The sequence below is a fragment of the Zingiber officinale genome, chromosome 8A (genome assembly GCF_018446385.1).
Source record: "Zingiber officinale cultivar Zhangliang chromosome 8A, Zo_v1.1, whole genome shotgun sequence".
NCBI lineage: Eukaryota > Viridiplantae > Streptophyta > Magnoliopsida > Zingiberales > Zingiberaceae > Zingiber > Zingiber officinale.
This window is the reverse complement of record NC_056000.1, coordinates 78531647-78554819: the sequence shown is the minus strand read 5'-3', so window position 1 is coordinate 78554819 and position 23173 is coordinate 78531647. Positions and strand designations below refer to the sequence as shown.

The following is a 23173-nucleotide window of genomic DNA, read 5'->3' as shown; positions in this document are numbered from 1 at the left end:
GCCTTAGGCTTACCCTGCCTTGGCAACGACTTGTCACCTTCTGTTCATGAAATTAAGCTGTCATCTAAATGTTGCTCCTGATTAAGTTGGGCTTGATTCAAAGCATGTGTATTACAGAAACCATGTAGTTTAGTGTTGTGTAGTGCGTGTGGTATTATAGGGCTCAAATCAGTTTAACAACAATGTTGATAGGGATTTAATCTACCATTACTAATCCAAACAAAATTGTTCTCATAACCTCCAAGTCAAGATTAAAAAAGAGAATTCAAAACCTGTTTATCATTCAAAGAGTTTATGTAGAATTAAAAAAATGTGATTCCCACTCTACTTCTATCCCTATCTAAGATAAGCAAAGCCAAAGAGCAAAAGCAACATAAGAGCAATATTTGAGATGCTCTCTACTTGAATAATGGGCCACTACTGCTTAAACATAACAGAATGGTATACATACACTTGGAGAAATATGCTTTGATAGAAAAGTAATCTTTCTTTATATCCTACTTTATGGAGGTGCATTTCATCTCTGAACTTTATAATCGAACCAGATTTAATAAAGTTGACTTCACACACAGAGGTCCATGGAAGACATGAATGAAGAAAACAAAACATAACATAAACATCCACTCATTTTGATGGAAATAAAGTCGTAAGAGGTTAAAAATATAAGACAGATGTAACCACTTAGTGGCCCAATGCTTTCTCCAAATTTTAATAAAAACAAAACAAAAGTGAGTTAAAAGTTATGTGATATCATCTATCAACTGAAGATTGATTCACCATCAGGATAATACATGTCTCCAAAATTTTCTAAAATTATCTAAAGAAAAATTTACTTGACTACAAGAACACCAGATAGAAAGGATGTTGGGTCACTTCAGCTTCTTCATCCAAGAACAAAAGAAATGGCACCATCGAAAGCGCTAATCAGATCAATCTGCTAAGCAAAGTTGCAGGGATCAAATTATGAATCATGACACTGGTGTAAACAAAGATGAATCAAATTATTAAGTTGTAATGAAGACATGAACGTAAATAAAGTTAGTCACAGAATACAATATCAAGCTAGAACAACCTATATATATATTGAGAGATGATACGCTGCACACTTTGCTTCGGCAACGGCGCTGTGTGACTCAGTCAGTGGGGGCACTCGGAAGTGATTCGGACACCCCAATTCTGACTTACTCAGGGCACCCGGATCACTTTGGGGCGCCCCAACTCACTTAGTCGTGCAGTGGAGCCGCGGAAGGGACGTGAGAAGCCTATCAAAACTAATATATATATATATATATATATATATATATATACACACACACAAAGGTATGAACTCTCTTAAAAGTTGTAGAGAAATACAATAGCAAAGGTATGAGCAATAATTAAAAGTGCAGCATGCATTGTTCGGTCTAAATTTAACACATGCCTTGTGAACAGAATAATGGAACATAATGTGGCCGAAATTAATAATTCTAAGTGAGTTTGCCAATAAAAACACAAGAAAAGTGAAAGTTAATGGCATGGTTATATAAATCATATTGACTATCTTTGAAAAGAGATATAAGAGGAAAAGAGATGTGAGCAAATTAGTAGGTGCTAATAAGCTATAACAGGGGGGGCATAAACTCCCACAAACAGATGGCCAAAGGGTATGATCGACCATCACACAGACTAATAAAAAAACTACCACCTTATATATCCCTTCTCTGTATCCACTGAGTCCTAAGAGACAGAACAATGAGTTACTTTTATCAGCAATTAGTTGTTCTCTCATCAACGAATATCACCAATCTTTGTAATTTCTAGATAATATTCCTTTGGAAAGATGTAAAAAAATGAAACATCAGTGATACGGTGATAAAAGGGGGGCCCATTAAGTGTGGGTCAAAGGACGAAGATAGCAGTCAACATGGAAGTCAAAATCAAGGAGGTCAACGCCAGAGAACTAACGGGCTCACCGAAGGAGGGCCGAGCGGAGCTCTCCTGCAGTGGTCGATCGGGCATGAATCACCCGACCGGCAAAGGGCTGGTCCAAGCAAAACGCCCATGCAGCCAAGATCATCAAGCGCTCATAGCAGAGGAGCGTTGGAACAACCGGAGCGTTAGTCCGGTCGGACAGAAACAAGCTATTGAGTCGAGTCACTACAGGGAAGAGCAGCCGAGTCCGACCGAGCGGAGGAGTTCCCAGCCGAGCGACTATCTCGTTCGGTCGAGCAGAGGAATCATGGACGTATCTCTTAATATCCTTCTAGGAGATAGTGTCGCTGACACAAAGCATGGTCAACAGGCGGATCGTACGACAGAAGCTTCTACTGTCTTATCAGGGATATATCCTGTTAAGGTATGGTATCAGAGGCACTTTCCTGATAAGCATTTTCATAGGACAAATTGGAGAACGTACCCATGCCTCGAGGAGCCTGCACGTCGCCCGTGGGGGCACTATATAAAGGAGGTTCATGCACCAGCGGAGGTACGCGTTATTCACTATTCACGCCTATGCTTACTGTTGCTCCATTTTCTTCCCTCTTTCCAGTGACTGACTTGAACGTCGGAAGGCCAACGTCAAGGACCCCTTCCTTGGCTCGGCACTGACGCTTCTTGTGTTGCAGAGCGGAGCATAGTCCACATCCAGTCAACGCAGCAGCCACATCTCCAGCTAGTCATCTTCTCGATTTTCGGATAGGATTATCTTGGCGTCATTTATGGGAACGTAACCTGCATCCGATACGTGAAGATGGAGGACGCTGGGCGACTCACTACAGTGACTTTAACAAAGGAGGAGCTGGATATACTGATACAAGCCCAAGCAGCAAAAATGGTAGAGCAACAACAGCAACAGGTGCTGACCGAGCGCCAGGTACATGAGCCCGTGGCATCAGCAGCGAGTCATCAAGTCGGATATAGAGACCGAGCGAAGCATGTATCCGTTTGAGAACAAAATAAGAAGTCGACCGACATATACAAGGGCACGCCCAATACACCAATTCCCTTTCATCGGGCACTGTTCCATACTCCATCAGAGGAGTTGGGTCGAGCAGATAGGGAACAGGATCCTCGTCGAATGATGCGCCCGTTCGGAACGCGTGGAAATGGAAAGCACCAAGGGATGATGGTTCGCCCAAGCGGATCAACCAACAGTTCTCTCAGATCTTAGATGACCCTCTGCCAAGACACTACACCCCACTAGCGATCAGGGAGTACAATAGAAAGACCGATTTGGATGACCACCTGGCCAAGTTTGATAACGCGATCACACTCCACTAGTACACCGATGGAGTGAAGTGTCGGGTCTTCCTCACCACCCTTTCTGGATCGGCGCAGCGCTGGTTCAGACGATTGTCAATCGGCTCGATTCATAACTTCAAAGACTTCCAAGCGATATTCTTGCATCACTTCGCCAGCAGCCACTGCTACCAAAAGACAAGCGTTAATCTGTTCGCGCTGAAGCAAGGACCCAAAAAAGCACTGAGGGTTTACCTCAAGTGGTTCAACCAGGTGGCCATGGATATTCCATCGGTCTCCTCGAAAATATTGGTGAACGCCTTTGCCCAAGAACTCACCGAGGGGGAATTCTTCCACTCCCTCATTCGGAAGCTGTCAAAAGACTTCGACCACCTGCACAGGAGAATTACAGAATACATAAACGTGGAAGAGGCCCAAGCGGCGAGAAGGAAGGAGGCGCCTGCCGAATCCACCGCAACACCTAAGCGACGACCACCGAGTAGCCAGCAACCATCCAAGGGACCCCGATCGGGAGGAGCACAACAACACCAGGCGTGCAACATGTCGTAGTCGGTCGCCCGAAGGCTGCGAAAGGCAAGTTATGGGCGCTGATATTTTGCTTGTTCCATCGATCGGCAACGCACAACACACGTGACTGCTACGATCTGACGCCAATTGCAAGCCAACCTGCTCCTCGAGGATATTGTCGCTGGTCACCATCACCCGATCGGCATCAGAGGTGACGATCAGCAGGCCGACGAGATGACGAGAGAACAACGGCTAAGCGACGACAGCATCAACCTCAACGGAGGAACAACACAAGTTCCGCCCAATCTTCTGCTGAACGGAACAGACCCTCAGCTCGAGAGAAGAACTGAAACAACGTCGCTTGGGGAGAGATTGGAATGATCGCCAATGGGCCGACCGGCGGTGATTGAAACAGAGCGAGGAAGTCGCACGCCCGGCGACTACAAATACATGTTGTTGGATGCAGCAAGGAGAAGGCCGAGGGACCCAAGATCAACTTCGGCCCCCAAAACCTGGAGGGAGTAGAAATCCCGCACGATGACGACTTAATCATTCGGGTGGTGATAGCTAATTATACTATTCATCGGACTTTTGTTGATACAGGTAGCTCGATGAACATTATATTCAAGAAGGCGTTCGACCAGCTGCAAATTGATCGAAGCTAGTTGCAGCCAATGACGACCCTGCTCTATGGGTTCACAAGCAATGAAGTCGATCGGCCAAGCACGGCTAGCCATATCGTTCGAAAAGGAGCCGCTCGAGAGGACAAGGACCACAAACTTCATTGTGGTGGACGCACCGTCCGCCTGCAATGTCATATTAGGCAGACCGACCCTCAATGAGTTCCGAGTGGTGGTGTCCACCTTCTGCCAGAAAATAAAGTTCCCGGTGAACAATGAGATAGGCGAAGTCAAAGGTGACCAGTTGGTCGCTCAGCGATGTTACATCAAGATGGTCAAGACAGAGACGAGGGGAGCACAAAAGATTCAGTGTTTGGAGGTGAACACCATCATGGAGGAGCTTCCCGCGCTAGTCTATGAGGAAAAGGAGGAATTCAAGATCCATCCGATCGGAGGCCACCACCTTCATCACCGCCGACCTGAAAGAGAAGAAGAAGGCAGAGCTGGTCACCTGCCCAGGTGAAATCATGATGTGTTCGCTTGGTCGACCCATGAGCTCTCGAGCATCTCGCCAAGCGTAGCACAGCACGAGGTTCACATCCGACCAGACGCCCGGCCGATGAAACAATGGAAGAGGGACTTCAGTGCAGAGCAGAACTAGATCATCCGAGCGGAGATAGAAAAACTACTAGAAGCCAATCACATTCGTGAGGTTCAGTTCCCGAGCTGGTTGGCCAATGTCGTGCTGGTCTCCAAGCCGGGCAACAAGTGGCGAGTCTGCATCGACTTCCGTGATCTGAACAAGGCCTGCCCAAAGGACTTCTATCCACTGCCCCGGATAGATCAAATGGTGGACTTCACGGCGGGTTGTGAGCTGATCTGCATACTCGACGCATACCAATGTTACCATTAAGTGTTGCTCATCCATGAAGATCAAGAGAAAGTCAGCTTCATTACGGCCGACGGGACTTACTATTACAACGTGATGTCGTTCGGATTGAAGAATGCCAACGCCACCTATCAGAGACTGATGAACAAGGTGTTCCGATGGCAGATCGACCACAACATGAAAGTATATGTTGATGACATATTAATAAAATCTCTCCAAGCCATTTACCTTTGCACAGATATTGAAGAAACTCGCCGAACTCTGAGGGAATATGGGATAAAGCTGAATACAAACAAGTGTCTGTTCAGAGCAAAGAGTGGTTGCTTCCTCGGATACATCATCACCGAAAAGGGGATCGAGGTGAATCCAAGCAAGGTAAAGGCGTTGCAGGATATACCCCCGTCCTGCAACTTGAAGCCTGAAGGAGGCCAAACGGCTAATCGGACAGATCATCGCATTATCAAGGTTCATCTACAAATCGTCCGACCGGAGTCATCCGTTCTTCAAGATACTATGCCAAGCGACGAAGTTCCAATGAGACGCAGAGTGCAACAAGGCGCTGCAGGAGCTCAAGGAGTACCTTAACTCCTTACCTGTATTGGTCATGCCAAGCGTTGGCGAGCCGCTTTGAATCTACTTGTCGTCCACCGACTATGCGGTTGGCTCGGCGTTGGTGTGGCAGAACGGCTCTAAGCAACAGCCCGTGTACTTTCTAAGTCATATATTAAAAGATGCAGAATCCTGTTACACCAGTCTTGAAAAAGTGGCATACGAGCAAGTACTGGCCACTCAGAGAGACTTCGTCCATACTTTCTCTCACATCCAATTATAGTTATGACCAACAGCACGCTCGGAAGAGTTTTTCCGTAACCCAGAAGTGTCCGGACGGCTAATCAAATGGACCACCAGCCTTAGCGAATTCGACATACAGTATCAACCACGAACGGTGATCAAGGCCCAAGCCTTAGCTGATTTTGTGACCAACGTCCAAAACATCGAGTCGGATACCACTTGGAAGATCTACGTAGATGGTCCATTCACCCGGCAAGGAAGTGGGATAGGCATCCTCTTGATTTTGCCTCGAGAGAACAGGATGCAGTTGTCCGTGCGGCTGGATTATCGGGCTACAAATAACGAAGCTGAGTATGAGGCTTAGTCGGCTTACAAGCAGCTCGACATGTAGGAGCCACTAGAGTCCTCATTCACTCGGATTCTCAGTTGGCGGCGCAGCAGCTAATGGGCACGTTCGACATAAGCAACACCCGACTCAAGCTATATACCGAAGCTTTCGAGAAGTTAAAGCAAACTTCCAAGAAGTGGTTATACAGGAGATCCCCCGATCGGACAACCAAGTCGCGAATGAGCTGGCTAAGTTAGCCAGTTCATTATCGCTGTAGATCAACCGATCGAACAGGTCTCACTGGTGGCACATATCGATATGATGGATGGAATAACCTCCCCGAGCGACTGGAGGACGGCACTGATAGAATTCCTCCGATCGGGCGTCGCACTAGCCGATCAGGAGAAAGCTCATCTGTTGAAAAAGAGGGGCAGGCAGTTCATCCTGATCGGGGATCAGCTATATAAAAGAGTTTTCTTAAGGCCGCTGCTCAAGTGCGTCGGATCGGAGGACATCGAATATATCTTAAAGGAGGTTCATCAAGGCTCCTGCGGAAGTCACCCGGGCGGCAGATCGCTAGCTCGGAAGATCCTGCTGCAGGATATTTTTGGCCCACCTTGCAGGATGACGTCGATCGGACTATAGCCACCTGCTTATCATGTTAAAAATATCATAGCATCCCGCACCGATCCACTGAGGAGATGAAGGCATCTACCGTGTCTTGTCCGTTCGACCAATGAGGCATGAACATCGTTGAATCATTTCCATTGACAACCGATCAGCGAAGATTTCTACTCGTTGTAGTAGATTATTTCTCAAAGTGGGTGAAGGCCGAGCCGCTAGCCAAGATAACCGAGCATATGGTCATCAAATTTATATGGCAAAATATCTTATGTCGATTTGGCATCCCTCGCCGGCTCATCTCGGATAACGAAAGACAGTTCGCCGAACAGAGACTCAAGGAGTGGTGCAAAGATTATGACATTATGCAAGCTTTCACCTCGGTGGCTTACCCCCAGAGCAACAGCCAAGCGGAAGTCACCAACCGGGAAATCCTTAGAGAGTTACGGGCTTGGCTTGACTACGCTGGAGGCAGTTGGGTCGATGAACTCCCTAGCATCTTGTGGGCCCATCGCACCACACCAAGAGAGGCGACCAGCGTCACACCGATCCATTTGGTCTACGACAATAGGAACGTCGAGCAGAGACTCATGGAGCTCGACCTGGCGGACGAAGTGCGGGATAAGGCTGTCGTCCGGCTAATGGGGTACAGGCAGCGCATGAAGCCGAACTACAACTGGAGGGTAATCCCAAGGTCATTCCAGGTCAGCAACCTGGTATGGAAAATAGTGAAGTCGGTCGGCGACGTCAGCAAGCTGGAGGCTCCATGGGAAGGACCTTATAGAGTTATTCAAAAGCTCCGTTTGGGAGTCTAATACCTACTGGACGAAGACGGAAGAAGGCTCGAGCGGCCTTAGAGCGCCAACCATCTCTAGCCCTATAAAGCCGGGTGAGAGGTGCGTGGTTAAATTCAGATAAAATTATATCAACGTATGTCCTGTAAATGCAGGTGAGCCTTGAATAAAATTCACAAGTGTCCAAGACTCTTACGCCGATTAGACAAGTTAAAAGTCGAGCGGCAACTATAAACCCTTGTCTACGTCAACAGTCGATCGGCGACTATAAACCCTTATCTACGCCTTCAACAGTCAAGCGACGACGATAAACCCTTGTCTACGTCAACAGTTGAGCGGCGGCTATAAACCCGAGTCTACACCAACAACAGTCGAGCAAGGGCTATAGACCCGAGCCTGCAACGAATAAAGTCAATCGACGGCTATAAACCCGAGCCTACGACAAATAAAGTCGATGACGGCTATACAAGCCGAGAATAAGCTGATAAGAAGTCAAAAGTTGCGGCTAGAAGCAGCAGTTTTTCACTAAAATATGGTCATTCGGCCATGTTGAAGTGATCGCTCGAACATCTCAGCAACCAGTTACATCGACGATCGGGATGGCAAGGAATTATACATAGAAAATTCTCGCCAAACGCTAAGTGGTACACAACCCCACTTGAGCCGAACAACGATGCATTCATTAACACTTGCAAAATCTGACAGAAAGAAAAAGCGTCGGACGAACATTCATTCATTAATACTTAGAAAATTTTCGCCAAACGCTAAGTGGTACACAGCCCCACTTAAGCCGAACGGCGATGCATTCATTAACACTAGCAAAATCTGACAGAAAGAAGAAACGTCGGACGGGCGTTCATTCATTAATACTTAGAAAATTTGTGTCTTTCTTCATTGCAGTTGTAATATCGGGCCTACTTTTTGTTCTGATAATGCTTTCTCGTCTGTGAATTAATTTTATTAGATTTAATAAATTTATTAAATTTTCTTACTAATAGCACCGCTTCATCTTCGTCGATTGACGCTTCTGAGTCTAGATTGTCCGTTCTTGTCTTCAAAACAATGTTCTGACTAGGCTCCTTTTTCATCTCTGCACATCAAGATTCATGAAGTTTAAAGGTGGAAAAAAAAATTTCTAATGAAGTAACTTCTAGGTCTTTAGATATATAAAATGAGTCGACTATAGAGGTCCACTCAGATGTCCTAGGAAATGCATTTAAAGTGTACCTTAATAAATCTTGGTTAGTTACCTTTTTTTCGAGATTCGTGAGTCCGATGATGAGTTCTTTGATCCTCGAGTGCAGATGTGCGACTGTTTCGCTTTCTTCCCTCCGGAGGTTCGTTAGTTGGTTCCAGAGCCGATTTCGTCTCGCGAGCTTTGCTTCGAAAGTTCCTTCGTGTAGTTCTAAGAACTTCTCCCAAAGTTCCTTTGTTGATTCGTAATTTTCAATCCGATTTACTTCCTGGGATGGAAGTACGCTGAGTAGGTGGAACTCGGCTCGTCTGTTCATTACAAAATCTGCTTGCTTCTTTTTGCTCTATTGGTATTCTTCTTTTTCATTTCCTTATTGGTCTTTGGGAGCTACAAAATCATATTTAATTATCAAAAAAATTTCAAAATCAGTTTTAAAAAATACCTCCATGTGTTTTTACCATAACGCAAATTCTCCCTCGAACTTCGGAGAGCAGATACTCGGTCCGGTCATCGTCTCAGTGCTTTAGTCGGCGGTTAGTCCTTCTAAGAACTAAGTGAAGGTCAAAGGACGAAGTTAGCAGCCGACGTGGAGGTCAAAGTCAAGGAGGTCAACGTCAAAGAACCAACGGGCTCACCGAAGGGGGGCGAGCGGAGCTCTCCTGCAGTGGCCGGTCGGGCATGAACCGCCTAACCGGCAAAGGGTTGGTCTAAGCAAAATGCCCGTATAGCCAAGATCATCAGGCGCTCATCACGGAGCAGAGGAGCATTAGGACGACAGGAGCGTTAGTCCGGTCGGGCAAAAACAAGCTATCGAGTCGAGTCACCACAGGGAAGAGCAGTCGAGTCCGACCGAGCAGATGAGTTCCCAACCGAGCGGTTATCCCGCTCGACCGAATAGAGGGATCATGGACGTATCTCTTAATATCCTTCTAGGAGATAGTGCCGCTGACACAAGGCATGGTCAACAGGCGGATCATATGACGGAAGCTTCTACTGTCTTGTCAGGGATATGCATGCCCTGTTAAGGTATGGTGTCAGGGACACTTTCCTGACAGGTCCTTTCATAAGACCAATTGGAGAACGTGTCCACGTCCCAAGGAGTGTGCACATCACCCGCGGGAGCGCTATATAAAGGGGGGTCCATACACCGGCGGAGGTACGCATTATTCACTATTCACACCTGTGCTTACTGTTGCTCCATTTTTTTTCTCTTTCCTATTACTGACTTAAGCGTCGGAGGGCAAACGCCGGGACCCCTTCCCTGGCTCGGCACTAACTTTCCTTGTGTTGTAGAGCGGAACGAGGTCTACATTCAATCAAAGCAACTAGATCCATGCTATCTTCCCAATTTTAGGACAGGATCAAACAATAATAGTACAATTTATGTCCCAAGTATATATAGATGGTGTAAGTATTTTGTCACACAATTTGCTGTGTGTACGATCATAGCATTACTAGTGAACTGATTTAGATTTTGAATTTCTCTTTTCTCCTTCTACTTCCCATGTCTTCAAATGTAATTGATTTAACAAACAGATGAAAAGTGTAGAGAAATAGTCCAACAACCCATGAGACGCATACAAACTGCTAGCCAGACTACTTCAAGGCAACAACTTTATGCCACTACAATATTTAATGCATTCTTGATGTTCATCCCAATAGTTGAGCCAACATTTTGGTAGATACAATTTCAAAGTAGGAGATAATAAGAAAGATGAAAGGCATTTCTCCCCGCAATGCAACAGCCTAACCTCTCTTTACAACTGAAATTCCATATGCATTTTTCCAAAGATACATTATGAGAAAATAGAATGGAATTTTTACCAAACTAAGAAAATCATGATGAGATCAGGGTGATTGTCTTATAGTATCCAATTAATGTTTGTTGCACAAAGAAGTATACAAGAAATTCCTCCATCTCCAATAAAGAAAAACCATCCCTACCACAGAAAAACATGACATAAAAGTGAAACAGAAATTCATCCATCTTTTATATTTAATTATCTTTAAAAATAAAAATATCAATTTTAATATCAAGCTTTTAGTTAATAAAATTTTATAGTTATTTTTCATATTTTTTAATTTAAATTATCGGGCCCGTAAACCAAGGCTGACACAAGCATGGTGCTCACATGCCCGTCCGGGCAAGGCAAACTAGCTTTTTGAGCTGTGCTCAGCACAAGCACAACCTGTTTGAAGCTGGTGTTGAGCATGGGATGGAAAAAAATCAGGCTGAATGGGTCTGTGTAGTGTCTGGCTCTTTAACACCCCTACTACAACACCAAATGCTTTAGTTACACATCCCTCATTCTTGCAGGCCTAATACTCAGTACCAATCATGAGCACTATTGATCAATATGCTTTTCAGCAAGTAACAAAGTATTATGAACTTGCATCTAGTACACCATAGATGGACAAGTGAAATGAGCTAATATGGTCCAAGTTAGAGAACCAATTATATGATTTGAGATGAGACAGTATCTGATTCATTTACTTCTATTCATGTCATAAATGAACAATCTGAAGAACCAATCAGAATGTTCATTCTCATTCCATCATGACTAAGCAATAAAAACTGCCTATTATGAAAAAAAAGGGGACCATTTTGATATCGACAGTAAGGTATTCCTCCTCCTAGCATTAGAGATGTAAATAATGTGCTAGCATTCCAGTTCCAGACCCATCAGTTACGATACAAATTCATAATCATCATATCAAATTAATTAACCATAACAAGCAATGTTAAAAGTTCTTAGAATCCAATTAGAAACTAACATATAAATAAACAACGAGAATAGAAAAATAAGATGAGACAGCAAGAACAATGAGTTTGTGAATTCTTACCGTTCACCAACAATCAGAACACAATGAGCAGAGAGAAAAGCATGTATACCAGCCAGCAAGCGTAGGCTATGAGACTCCTGTGCCCATCCCCTCCTGACGCCAGCTCCACAAGAAGCCCCGTACAAACCCTCGTTGACCACAGCACAAACACCGCTGCAATCGCGAAGATCGCAGGGCCATCATGGGTCACAAAGAGAGACGTGGCCGAGAGGATCACCATCGGCAGCATGCCGTATCCAACCAAGCTCAAACATCGGTAGAGATCCAAGTTCCCATTCCTCCCCTCGAGCATATTGAAGACCACGTAGAGGAAGGCCGCTGCGACGGTTACCCACCCCAAGATGATCCCAAAGTGGAATTTCCCCGCGAGAAGCTGGAACAGGCCGAACGCCATGAGGAAGATGAACGGGCCGGCGAGATCAGCATCCTCGTGGAGATCGGGCTTCAAACGGATAGGGTTCAGGATCGAAACGGTCTTGCGCCAGATTTGGCGGGTGTTGATGCCGAGCTCCTCGAGGAGCGGCGGCTCGTCTTCGAAAGAGCCGGAGGAGGAGATGGATCCGCCGCCAGAAGCAGATGCCGCGAAGACTGAGGCAGAGAAGGAGGACGAGGCCTGGGCGGCGCCGACGTCGAAGGACACGAAGGGGATGTTAGGGTTGGAGGGGGCAGGGATGTCGGGGCGCGGCGGTTTGAAGGCCGGACTGGACTGGTGGATCCGAGGGCGGACGTTAAGATTTCCGTCGGAGGAGGGGAACACCACCTGCGGGACGGGGAACTCCTTGGCCATGGCTTCACGTGGAAGGAAGCGGCGGCGCGATGGCTCGCGAGTCGGCCGTATGTTCCCGTCGCGAACTGAGTCGTGACTCGTCAGTCGGAAGCAGTAAAGTCTTGTTTTTCAAGTCAACCGGCATTTCTACTCATTTTATCAAGGGGATATTTAAATAAACCAAAATTCTCAAAACAACGGGAATATTTTGTACGAAATTTTTCAGCTTTTAACTGACAACGTACTTAATTTTACATATTATCAAACGACCAAATCACGTAGGTCTTTCTATTCTCTTTTTCATAATACCTCCCCTTTTACTTTTCACTATTTATCTGAAAGAGATTTCAAACCATTTTATTTTTTTTCCACAAAAAAAAATCTAATTTTATCGTTCTCCATCAAGAGTTCACTTTTAGAACGGGCTATAGTACATAATCTCAGTTCAAATAAGTAAATATTACCAATCAAAATAATTTCACCTGTAATATGATACAAATTAAGAAAAAAATAAACTAGTTAAAGATATGAGTTACAATAACTAAATATCGTCATCAGATAATATTTTTTTTCATCAATCAATCCTAAGTTGTCTTATATTTTTTTTCAATATATAACAATTGAAAAGACATGATAAATACTAAATAGTATCTGTTTTTTAATACAAAATGTATAGTAATACTAAAAAGTGATAAGAGAATATCAATATGATCAATCATTTATAGAAGCTCATCTATTTTATTCTTAAACACTTTTCTATCCTCATGAGAAAAAATGATTAAAAAATAAATAAAATAAGATAATCTTTCACCATCCTCATGAAATTTAAGATTAATTCATTGAATTTAATACAACTACCTTAAAAATGAATTAAGGCTATCATCTAACTAAGTATGAAATTAGATCAATCATCTCATTCCTTTTCACACTTGAATGGTGCGACGGTGATATAAAGTGGTGTCAAGGTGGTGGGAGCGCCGAGGAGGGTCGATTGTGTTGGGCAAACCCGTTACAATCAGTGTGATTTTTCCACTCTTCTGAGTGCGTACCAAAGTCACAAGAACTTACAATCAAGTAGGTTTGAGCAGATAATCTCAAACTGTCGACTCTAGCGAGCCGAGCCACGCGCCGAGTAGATGAGTCGTGGACACCGTGAGTTGTCGAGCAGCGCCACGTTGTACTAAGAGTTGCTGACAGGATGTCGAGAGCTGCAACACGAACTCAGAGTGGATGCCGAGTCCAGCAGAGCGCTGTCTCCTTAAAACAGATTCGGCCCCTTCGCGGTGCTCAGAGGATTAAGTGGACGTCTGTTTCCCAGGATAAAACGGCAGGATCACGAGTACAACCGAGCACTGGTTGTCGTGACGATCTGAACTAGATCCAAAAACTATCACTATTTCTGTTGAGCAAAAGAAGTGCACAACAGAAGGGAAAGAAACATGGGGATTTCAGAAGGAATGAAAGAGCACACAAAATGCATTTTAACTTCTCTTACTGAGCTATTTAAGCTGCTCTACTCTCTTCACTTGTGCTCTACTCTCTTCATTCCACTTAAGGTCTCTTTATAGACCTTGCCTGTGCAAGTCTTGCAAGACTTGCAAGCACAGCAAGCCACGTTGTGGCTTGCATGCTTGCCAGCAAGCCACAACGTGGCTTGCTGGTGGCTGCAATGTGCCAGCAAGCCACAACGTGGCTTGCATGCAAGCCACTTGGCTTGCAAGCTTGCTTGCCATGTGGCTTTGCGTGCCATGTGGCTTTGCGTGCCATGTGGCACAAGCAAGCGTGTCACGTAGCGTGTAAGTAAGCTGGCAACCTTCCTTATCTTGTATGTTGGCCAACAAGTTGTCTGACTGATGTAACAATTAATAGGGTTCACAAAAATACCCCTTGGGTTGATGTCATCCGGGCCCTGGATTTTCATCCCCTTTGTTCCGAATCAGCCGGCTGGAAGGCTTCACTTTCTTTGTGGGACTACAACCCACACGTCGCGTTTTCATTCAATTTTTTCCAACAATCCCCCACATGAATGAAAACAAGGATTTGTGATAGTTTTCGACAGTTGAGTCGAGTATAGGATAGGTAGGGGTTACCCTTTGAACCTTCCCTTGTAAACTCTGTTTGCTCACTGGCTGATTAGTAGACACGATGTCTTTGAACTGTTCGGCCGGTGGTGTAAGCATGGACAGCTCTTACCCAAGACTCTCCCTGATATAGCTCAGGTCTCATGAGTGTGTTCGTTCTTGGCCATAAACACGCCTGGTTCTGTGAGAAGCTCTCAGAATTGTGCCTCCAATTCTCTTTGAAGTGGCCCCACTTCTTTCTCACATAGGTGATCCCTTAAGAGTTACCATCTACTCTTTTTTGATCATTAAAAGCCCATCGGCTTATCCTGGTCTCGTCACTGTTTCATGGGGCTTCCCCTACAGTGTGTCTAGTCAGTACAGATTAGTTGTCCCTTTGAACCTAGTTCTTGGGATCTCCAGTCAGCATAGGTTGGGTGTCCTCTGCACTGATCGCTGACAACGACATCAAGCTCATTCCCTGTGATGAGCTTGCAACTAACTCTCGAGTTAACCCCTTGGTTAGCGGATCCGCTAGGTTATCTTTTGACTTCACATAGTCAACAGTGATAACTCCAGTTGAGAGTAGTTGTCTAATGGTATTATGTCTACGACGTATATATCTAGACTTACCATTATACAGATGGCTCTGTGCCCGACCAATTGTTGATTGACTATCGCAATGTATGCAAATCGCCGGCACAGGTTTTAGCCAACGTGGAATATCTTCTAAGAATTGTCGTAGCCATTCAGCCTCTTCACCACATTTGTCAAGAGCTACAAACTCAGATTCCATCGTGGATCTGGTTATTACGGTTTGCTTAGAAGAATGGCTGCACCAGCTAGAATGAAGACATATCCACTCGTAGACTTAGAGTCTTGTATATCAGATATCCAACTTGCATCGCTGTATCCTTCGATCACAGCAGGATATCTTGTATAATGCAGTCCATATTCACGAGTGTACCTTAAGTACCTCAGTACTCTTGTTATCCCTTTCCAGTGCTCAATACTGGGATTACTCGTGTATCTGCTCAGTCTGCTTATTGCGTAGGCTAAGTCTGGTCGTGTACAACTCATCAAGTACATCAGACTTCCAATCACTCGAGAGTATTCTATCTGCGAGATACTTTCACCTCGATTTTTCGATAGATGTTGACTCGTATCTATTGGCGTTCGTGTTAACGCAGTATCACCCTTGGTGAATTTCTCAAGAATCTTGTCCACGTAATGGGACTGATTAAGAACAAGTCCTTCTGTCGTTCTAAGAATTTTGATTCCTAGAATCACATCAGCTAGGCCCATGTCTTTCATGTCAAATCTTGAGTTCAACATGTCTTTAGTGAATTTGATTATCTTATCATTACTCCCAATGATAAGTATGTCATCTACATAGAGGCACAAGATGACATAGGCATTCTCTGTGACTCTCATGTAGACACATTTATCACATTCATTGATCTTGAATCCACATTCATTCATGGCATTATCAAATTTTTCATGCCACTGCTTTGGTGCTTGTTTCAAGCCATATAATGACTTCACTAATCTACAGACCTTGTTTTTCTGTCCTGGTACAGAAAATCCTTCAGGTTGGTCCATATAGATTTCCTCTTCTAAATTCCCGTTTAGAAAGGCTGTCTTTACATCCATTTGATGTATTTCGAGATTCCATAGAGCGGCGATAGCTAACAATACTCTAATGGAAGTTATTCTCGATACCGGAGAATATGTATCGAAGTAATCAAGGCCTTCTCGTTGTCGGTATCCTTTGATTACTAATCTGGCCTTGTATTTATCGATTGTGCCATCTGATTTCATTTTCTTCTTGAAGATCCACTTGCAACCTAATGGTTTACTTCCCGGAGGAAGCTCCACGAGTTCCCAAGTGTGATTTTGCAAGATAGATTCTATCTCAGATGCAATTGTCTCTCTCCAGTGAGGTCCATCAGACGAGCTTACTGCTTCTGAGTAACTCCGGGGCTCACTTTCCAGCATGAAAGTGATAAAATCCGATCCATAGGATTTTTCTACTCGAGCTCGTTTACTCCGTCTAAGCTCAACCTCCACTGGTTCAGCATCTTTTTCTTTGTCTTGTGTTTCATATGCCCGTTTTGAGGAGCTAGCATCCTCTCGGGTCTTAAAAGGAAATACATGCTCAAAGAATGAGGCATTTCTTGATTCGATTATTGAGTTCTTGTGTATCTCCGGTATGTGTGACTCAAACACACAAAATCTATACGCAGAGCTGTTTTGTGCATATCCAATAAATATGCAATCAATAGTCTTTGGTCCTATCTTAATCCTTTTCGGATCATGCACCAACACTTTGGCAAGACACCCCCACATTCGTAAATATTTGTAGGACGGTTGTCTTCCATTCCACAACTCATAAGGGCTCTTATCTATTTTCTTTCGGGGCACCTTATTTAAAAGGTAATTAGCTGTTAACACAGCTTCCCCCCACATGGACTCTGGCAATCCAGAGCTTAAGAGAAGAGCATTCATCATCTCCTTAAGCGTTCGATTCTTTCGCTCAGCAACTCCGTTTTGCTGAGGAGTATATGGAGCTGTTGTTTCATGTCTGATCCCATGTTCAGCACACAACTCAGCAAACGGTGACACATATTCACCGCCTCGGTCACTTCGAACCACCTTTATCTTTCTATTACGCTGGTTTTCAACCTCATTTTTATAGAGAGCGAATTTCTCTATAGCTTCATCCTTACTTTTGAGAAGATACACATAACAGTATTTTGTGTTATCATCTACAAAAGTGATGAAATATTTATTACCATCACGTGTTGGCGTACCTTTTAGGTCGCACACATCAGTGTGGATTAGGTCAAGTGGTTCATTACTTCTTTCAATATGTTGAAAGGATGACCTTGTCATTTTCGCTTCAACACAAATCTCACACTTGTGTTTTGGGTCAAGGTGGAATGTAGGTATGCTTTGCATGTTTATTAATCTACGCAATATATCGTAGTTAACATGTCCTAGTCTACCATGCCACAAATACGAAGACTCAAGCATATAAGTGGAAGAGCTTTCATTTTTATTTATCTTGGGCCTAATGGCCATTACATTGAGCTTAAACAGCCCATCAGATACATAGCCTCTTCCTATAAACACTCCAGTTTTGGACAATACAACTCTATCCGACTCAAAAACAATGCGAAAGTCATGCTTGCTCAACAGTGAACCGGATACTAGATTCTTTCGAATCTCCGGAACATACAGCACATTGTTTAGAGTGAGATCCTTGCCCGAGGTCATTTTCAGCACCACTTTTCCTTGGACCATGACGTTCGAGGTTGCTGAGTTCCCCATGAATAGTTTGTCTCCAGTGACTTCTTCGAAGTTGTGGAGCAGCTCCTTGTTGCAGCACACATGTCTGGTGGCTCCAGTATCGATCCACCATTGCTGAGGATTGGAACCTATTAGGTTCACCTCAGAGATCACGGCGCAGAGATCCATATCCTGTTCTCCTGCCAAGTTGGCCTCAGGCTTTTTCTTCTTTGGCCTTTTACAGTCTGAAGCCTTGTGACCCATACGATCACAATTGTAGCATTTCCCTAAAAACTTCTTTTTCATGTTTTGTCCTTTGGGTTGCATCGTGGAAGATTTTGGATGCTTCCGTTTTGAGCTTTGTCCGTGCTCAACAACATTGGCTTTTACAGTAGCCTAAGAGAACAGTTTTCTCTCTGAATTCTTGTTGTCTTCTTCTATACGAAGGCGAACAACAAGTTCCTCCAGGTTCATTTCCTTCCACTTGTGCTTCAGATAATTCTTAAAGTCCTTCCAACCAGTTGGTAGCTTTTCGATGATAGCTGCCACTTGGAAGGTTTCGCTCAGAGTCATACCTTCTGAGTGAATTTCTTGTAAGAGTACTTGAAGCTCCTGGACCTGACTGATTACAGACTTCGAGTCACTCATCTTATAATCCAGGAAACGACCAACAATAAATTTTTTGGCCCCAGCATCCTCCGATTTATATTTCTTGTCCAGAGATTCCCACAGTTCCTTTGCCGTTTTTATCTCACAATACACAAGATAGAGTGAGTCGGCAAGATTGTTAAGGATGTAGTTTCGACAGAGGAACTCAGACTCGTTCCATTTGTCGAGCAGAAGGAGGGTGTTCACCTCATCTACACCCTTAACAACCTTGGGAATTTCCTCGGTCAAGATACGTGCCAGACCTAGCGTAGTTAAGTAGAAGAACATCTTCTACTGCCACCACTTGAAATTCACTCCTGTGAATTTTTCTGGTTTTTCCCCGTGATAGTTTGGCACATTCCCAATCGGGGCGGAGGCGGCCGGCACATGTTGAGCCTGTTGCATCTCAACTTTTTCTGCCGCCATGGTAACAGAACGAATCTGTTTTAAGATTGTTGGGCAAACCCGTTACAATCAGTGTGATTTTCCACTCTTCTGAGTGCGTACCAAAGTCACAAGAACTTACAATCAAGTAGGTTTGAGCAGATAATCTCAAACTGTCGACTCTAGCGAGCCGAGCCACGCGCCGAGTAGATGAGTCGTGGACACCGTGAGTTGTCGAGCAGCGCCACGTTGTACTAAGAGTTGCTGACAAGATGTCGAGAGCTGCAACACGAACTCAGAGTGGATGCCGAGTCCAGCAGAGCGCTGTCTCCTTAAAACAGATTCGGCCCCTCCGCGGTGCTCAGAGGATTAAGTGGACGTCTGTTTCCCAGGATAAAACGGCAGGATCACGAGTACAACCGAGCACTGGTTGTCGTGACGATCTGAACTAGATCCGAAAACTATCACTATTTCTGTTGAGCAAAAGAAGTGCACAACAGAAGGGAAAGAAACATGGGGATTTCAGAAGGAATGAAAGAGCACACAAAATGCATTTTAACTTCTCTCACTGAGCTATTTAAGCTGTTCTACTCTCTTCACTTGTGCTCTACTCTCTTCATTCCACTTAAGGTCTCTTTATAGACCTTGCCTGTGCAAGTCTTGCAAGACTTGCAAGCACAGCAAGCCACGTTGTGGCTTGCATGCTTGCCAGCAAGCCACAACGTGGCTTGCTGGTGGCTGCCAGCAAGCCACGTGTGGCTTGCAAGCTTGCTTGCCATGTGGCTTTGCGTGTCATGTGGCGCAAGCAAGCGTGTCACGTGGCGTGTAAGTAAGCTGGCAACCTTCCTTATCTTGTATGTTGGCCAACAAGTTGTCTGACTGATGTAACAATTAATAGGGTTCACAAAAATGCCCCTTGGGTTGATGTCATCCAGGCCCTGGATTTTCATCCCCTTTGTTCCGAATCAGCCGGCCGGAAGGCTTCACTTTCTTTGTGGGACTACAACCCACACGTCGCGTTTTCATTCAATTTTTTCCAACAGATTGTTGCATCTCCAATTAATTCAGCTATTGCTCACAGTCCATCTCAATAATAAAGGGACTTGCGAGGATGAGAAAGATGATGCCAATGATCTATACGACCTTTCCGGTGCTACGAAGGAGCTTCTTAGTCATTGTGGCAACCTCGGTGACAGCGGTCCTACCTCACAAGATGATTACAAACTCTGAGACGGAGCTCGACATGCAGGTGAGTAAATCATCGGCCCATCCCAATAGGGAACTCTTCGATGGAGAGGAAGGATTATTCGATAGAGATGAAAGTGGAGATTAGTTTATTTTGGGGGAAAAAAATAGTTCGGAGTGTTTTTTTAAAGGGATATTATAAGAAAGCGAATGAGAAGAAATATGTGATTTAATCAATCTGAAAATAGATATGTATAGTTTATTTGGTAAAACGCCCGAGAATTTTTGTAATGTTTTTTGTTTTGAGATTTTACGTTTTTATAGAAAAACAATTGAAAATTGATCAAGCAAAAATTTCGTCTATCAATTAGTTGACTTCATCGTGGAATATTAACATAGTATAGTCTAAGCCATCATCAGCCATCGTATGATGGAACGAATGTGTGTTCCCATTGGATAAAAGCCAATAAATTCCAAAATCTGAGAACTCCCGAAATATTATCTCAATATGAGAACCAAATGTAAACTGAACAAATTCTGGCCAAAATATATTATTTATGATTTTCCGTATTCACTGCCGGCGTGTCGCCGGGGAAACCTAACGATGGACAGAAATCGGCAACCATAACCTCCTCCTTTGCTCCACTTAATTCGCCAACTTCCTTTGCAGTTATCAATTCATTATCTGAGGACGTACGTCTGCATTAATGCCCCAAAATCTTTTAGTTCTGGCTTGTCAGTTCTTGATTTAAAATTTTGAATGAGGGGAAACAAATCATTCGGCTTCTTTGGATACAAGCGGCTTCTTTTCTTCGGTAAACCTAAAAAAAACAGATAAGTGGTATTAAACATGTTCATTTCCTGTGCTATCAAAATTAAATGAAAATGTATTCCGACTTTGTCCACTTCCACAAGAACTACAAATCAAACTTAATAGGTGACTCGTCAACCTTTGCAGCTCAGGACAATGCTTTTGAATCCCTCCACTTAACTGGATCATTTGTATTTCTCATCATGATTGCAGCCTTGCTTCCAAATAATCCCTGAGCTTTTGAAAAATCAATAACTTGACCTTTTATCTTTTTCAGATTTTCTGCATTCGTGCTTGGATCAGCATTGATCCGATGAAAATATTGCAATAAGTGGGTCTTTCATATCAATAAGAGATAACAAAACAAATATAGTAGCTTTTGGTCTGCACAAATCTTTGCCTCCCGTGAACATCCTTAACATCAATGTAACTTTAGTACTCCTTTATCAATAATTATCCGACGATGTGACAAGTCCTCAAAGACTTCCAAAATTCACTCTAACAATTGGACGACACAACCACTCAGCATCTAAATTCTGTTTCTCTTTTCTTTCAACATCTCCACAGCAACTATATAATTTGCACAACATTCTCCTCTCCAACCTCGTTAACTGTTCTATCCAACAACACCTCAACGACTCCATAAAATTATGTTTCTCTTTTCTATCAACATCTCCACAACAACTTTACAATTTGCATCATTGTTAGTTATCACTTGAATAACATTCTCCTCTCCAACCTTGTTAACTATTTTATCCAACACCTCAAAAAGTTTTTCAGCAAAAAAATTAGATATATCAATAGATCTCAAAAACATATTACCCACTGACTATTTATGAAAAACTTCCAGATAGATCTCCCCTCACATTTGTCCATTCATCTCTTATTATTGAGCAATCTGTTTTCTTCTACTCACATTTGTACTTCTCAATAATAGTTATATTTTTCTTTTTCCTTTTTCTAAAAAAGAATTTTCAAGAATTTACCTAAACTAAGACTTGATCCTTAAATACAAATTGAGATTTGAGAATACATTTGACCGCTAAACATGTATTAGGGAGCTAAACAAGACCCTACTCGAATGAAGATTTTCATGTTCATCCAAAATTACTAAATTGAATCTCACGATCAGAAAAGAAAATTGATTATCTTACTATTTTATTAACAATGTAATCCTTTACCAACTAATTTTGATGAAGCCTAAAATAAAATTATATTAATGTCCTTTTTTCTTTATATACTGAAAATAATTTTAAGAGTTATTAGAAATTTTTTCTAGTTGTTTTTTAATAAAAAATATGTATTGTCATGATTCTTTTTAGTTTCACATCTTAGGATTGGTAACATTATGAACAAAAAAATTTCTATAAATATTTTGGGTCGATGACGTTACAAGATATATTTTCTTGGCATTTTGACTAAGATCAAGTATATTATCGTTCTTATCAATTTAATATCTGATATAAAAAAAAAATATTTTTCATGAGAGAGAATTTGTTATAATAATTTCTGCTAGAGTTTTCAAAAATCATCCTTGTGTTATATTACTGCATAAGACTGATGTATCCTTGCCGAGTCTAATTTATGGCCGACTAATTTTGTTTAAAGGTGAGTTTAGTGCATACTCTGTGCAAACAATACGTACAAAATGGACGGACTGATCGGTTTTTAAAAATTAATTAATCAACTCGATTTTTTTTTTTAAAAAAAAACAACAAAGTAAATTTATTATATAATTTAAATTATAAAAAAAATACTTATAAGGGCAATCCGGTGTACGAAGCTCTCATCATACGGGGTCCCAAAAAATGATCTATTGTACGCAGTTTTACCTTATTTTTTACAAGAGACTATTTTCAGGATTCGAACTCGTGACCTTTTGATCATATGGTAATAATTTTATCGTTACATGAAGACTCTCCTCCGCGCATTTCTAATCTGTTCATATATGGAAAAAAAGAAAAACGAGAGAAAAAGAGATGGACCAATATTAGCATACGTTAGTGTTAATAAGTACAAGGTGAAGATAATAAATTATTTAAGCATTTTAGTTATTAATCCAGGTGATATTAATTATAATCATCTTTATTAACATTAACTATTTGATAATTAGTGACTATTAACTCTAGAATGATGAGTTGGCTACGGTAGGATCGATATTACTATAATAGGAGGTTAAATCTTGACAAATTAAGAAAAAT

General features: G+C 42.9%; 1 protein-coding gene and 1 pseudogene across 2 annotated transcripts; one reads left to right on the top strand and one right to left on the bottom strand.

The window, feature by feature from the left end:
- Window positions 1-663: 663 nt before the first annotated feature.
- LOC122009662 (protein YIPF5 homolog) lies at window positions 664-12736 on the bottom strand. Of its 2 annotated transcripts, none has more exons than XM_042565919.1 (2): window positions 11828-12736; window positions 664-934 (listed from the first exon to the last, which is right to left on the bottom strand). In XM_042565919.1, exon 1 carries the CDS (start codon window positions 12612-12614, stop codon window positions 11841-11843), a length of 774 nt encoding a protein of 257 aa, XP_042421853.1. In that variant the 5' UTR covers window positions 12615-12736; the 3' UTR covers window positions 664-934; window positions 11828-11840. The 2 variants fall into 2 exon arrangements, with proteins under 2 accessions (XP_042421853.1, XP_042421852.1); XM_042565918.1 differs by having other exon boundaries at window positions 11877-12736.
- A 9634-nt stretch (window positions 12737-22370) lies between these two features.
- Window positions 22371-22543, top strand: LOC122013071 (annotated as a pseudogene).
- The last annotated feature ends 630 nt before the right edge of the window (window positions 22544-23173 follow it).

Bases quoted from the DNA above. Each gene is read 5' to 3' on its own strand.
- LOC122009662 (XM_042565918.1), bottom strand. From the start codon at position 12,614: ATGGCCAAGGAGTTCCCCGTCCCGCAGGTGGTGTTCCCCTCCTCCGAC. The intron at 935-11,876 runs GTATACATGCTT...TTTGCTTAGCAG, and splicing joins TAGCCTACGCTTGCTGGCTG to ATTGATCTGATTAGCGCTTT.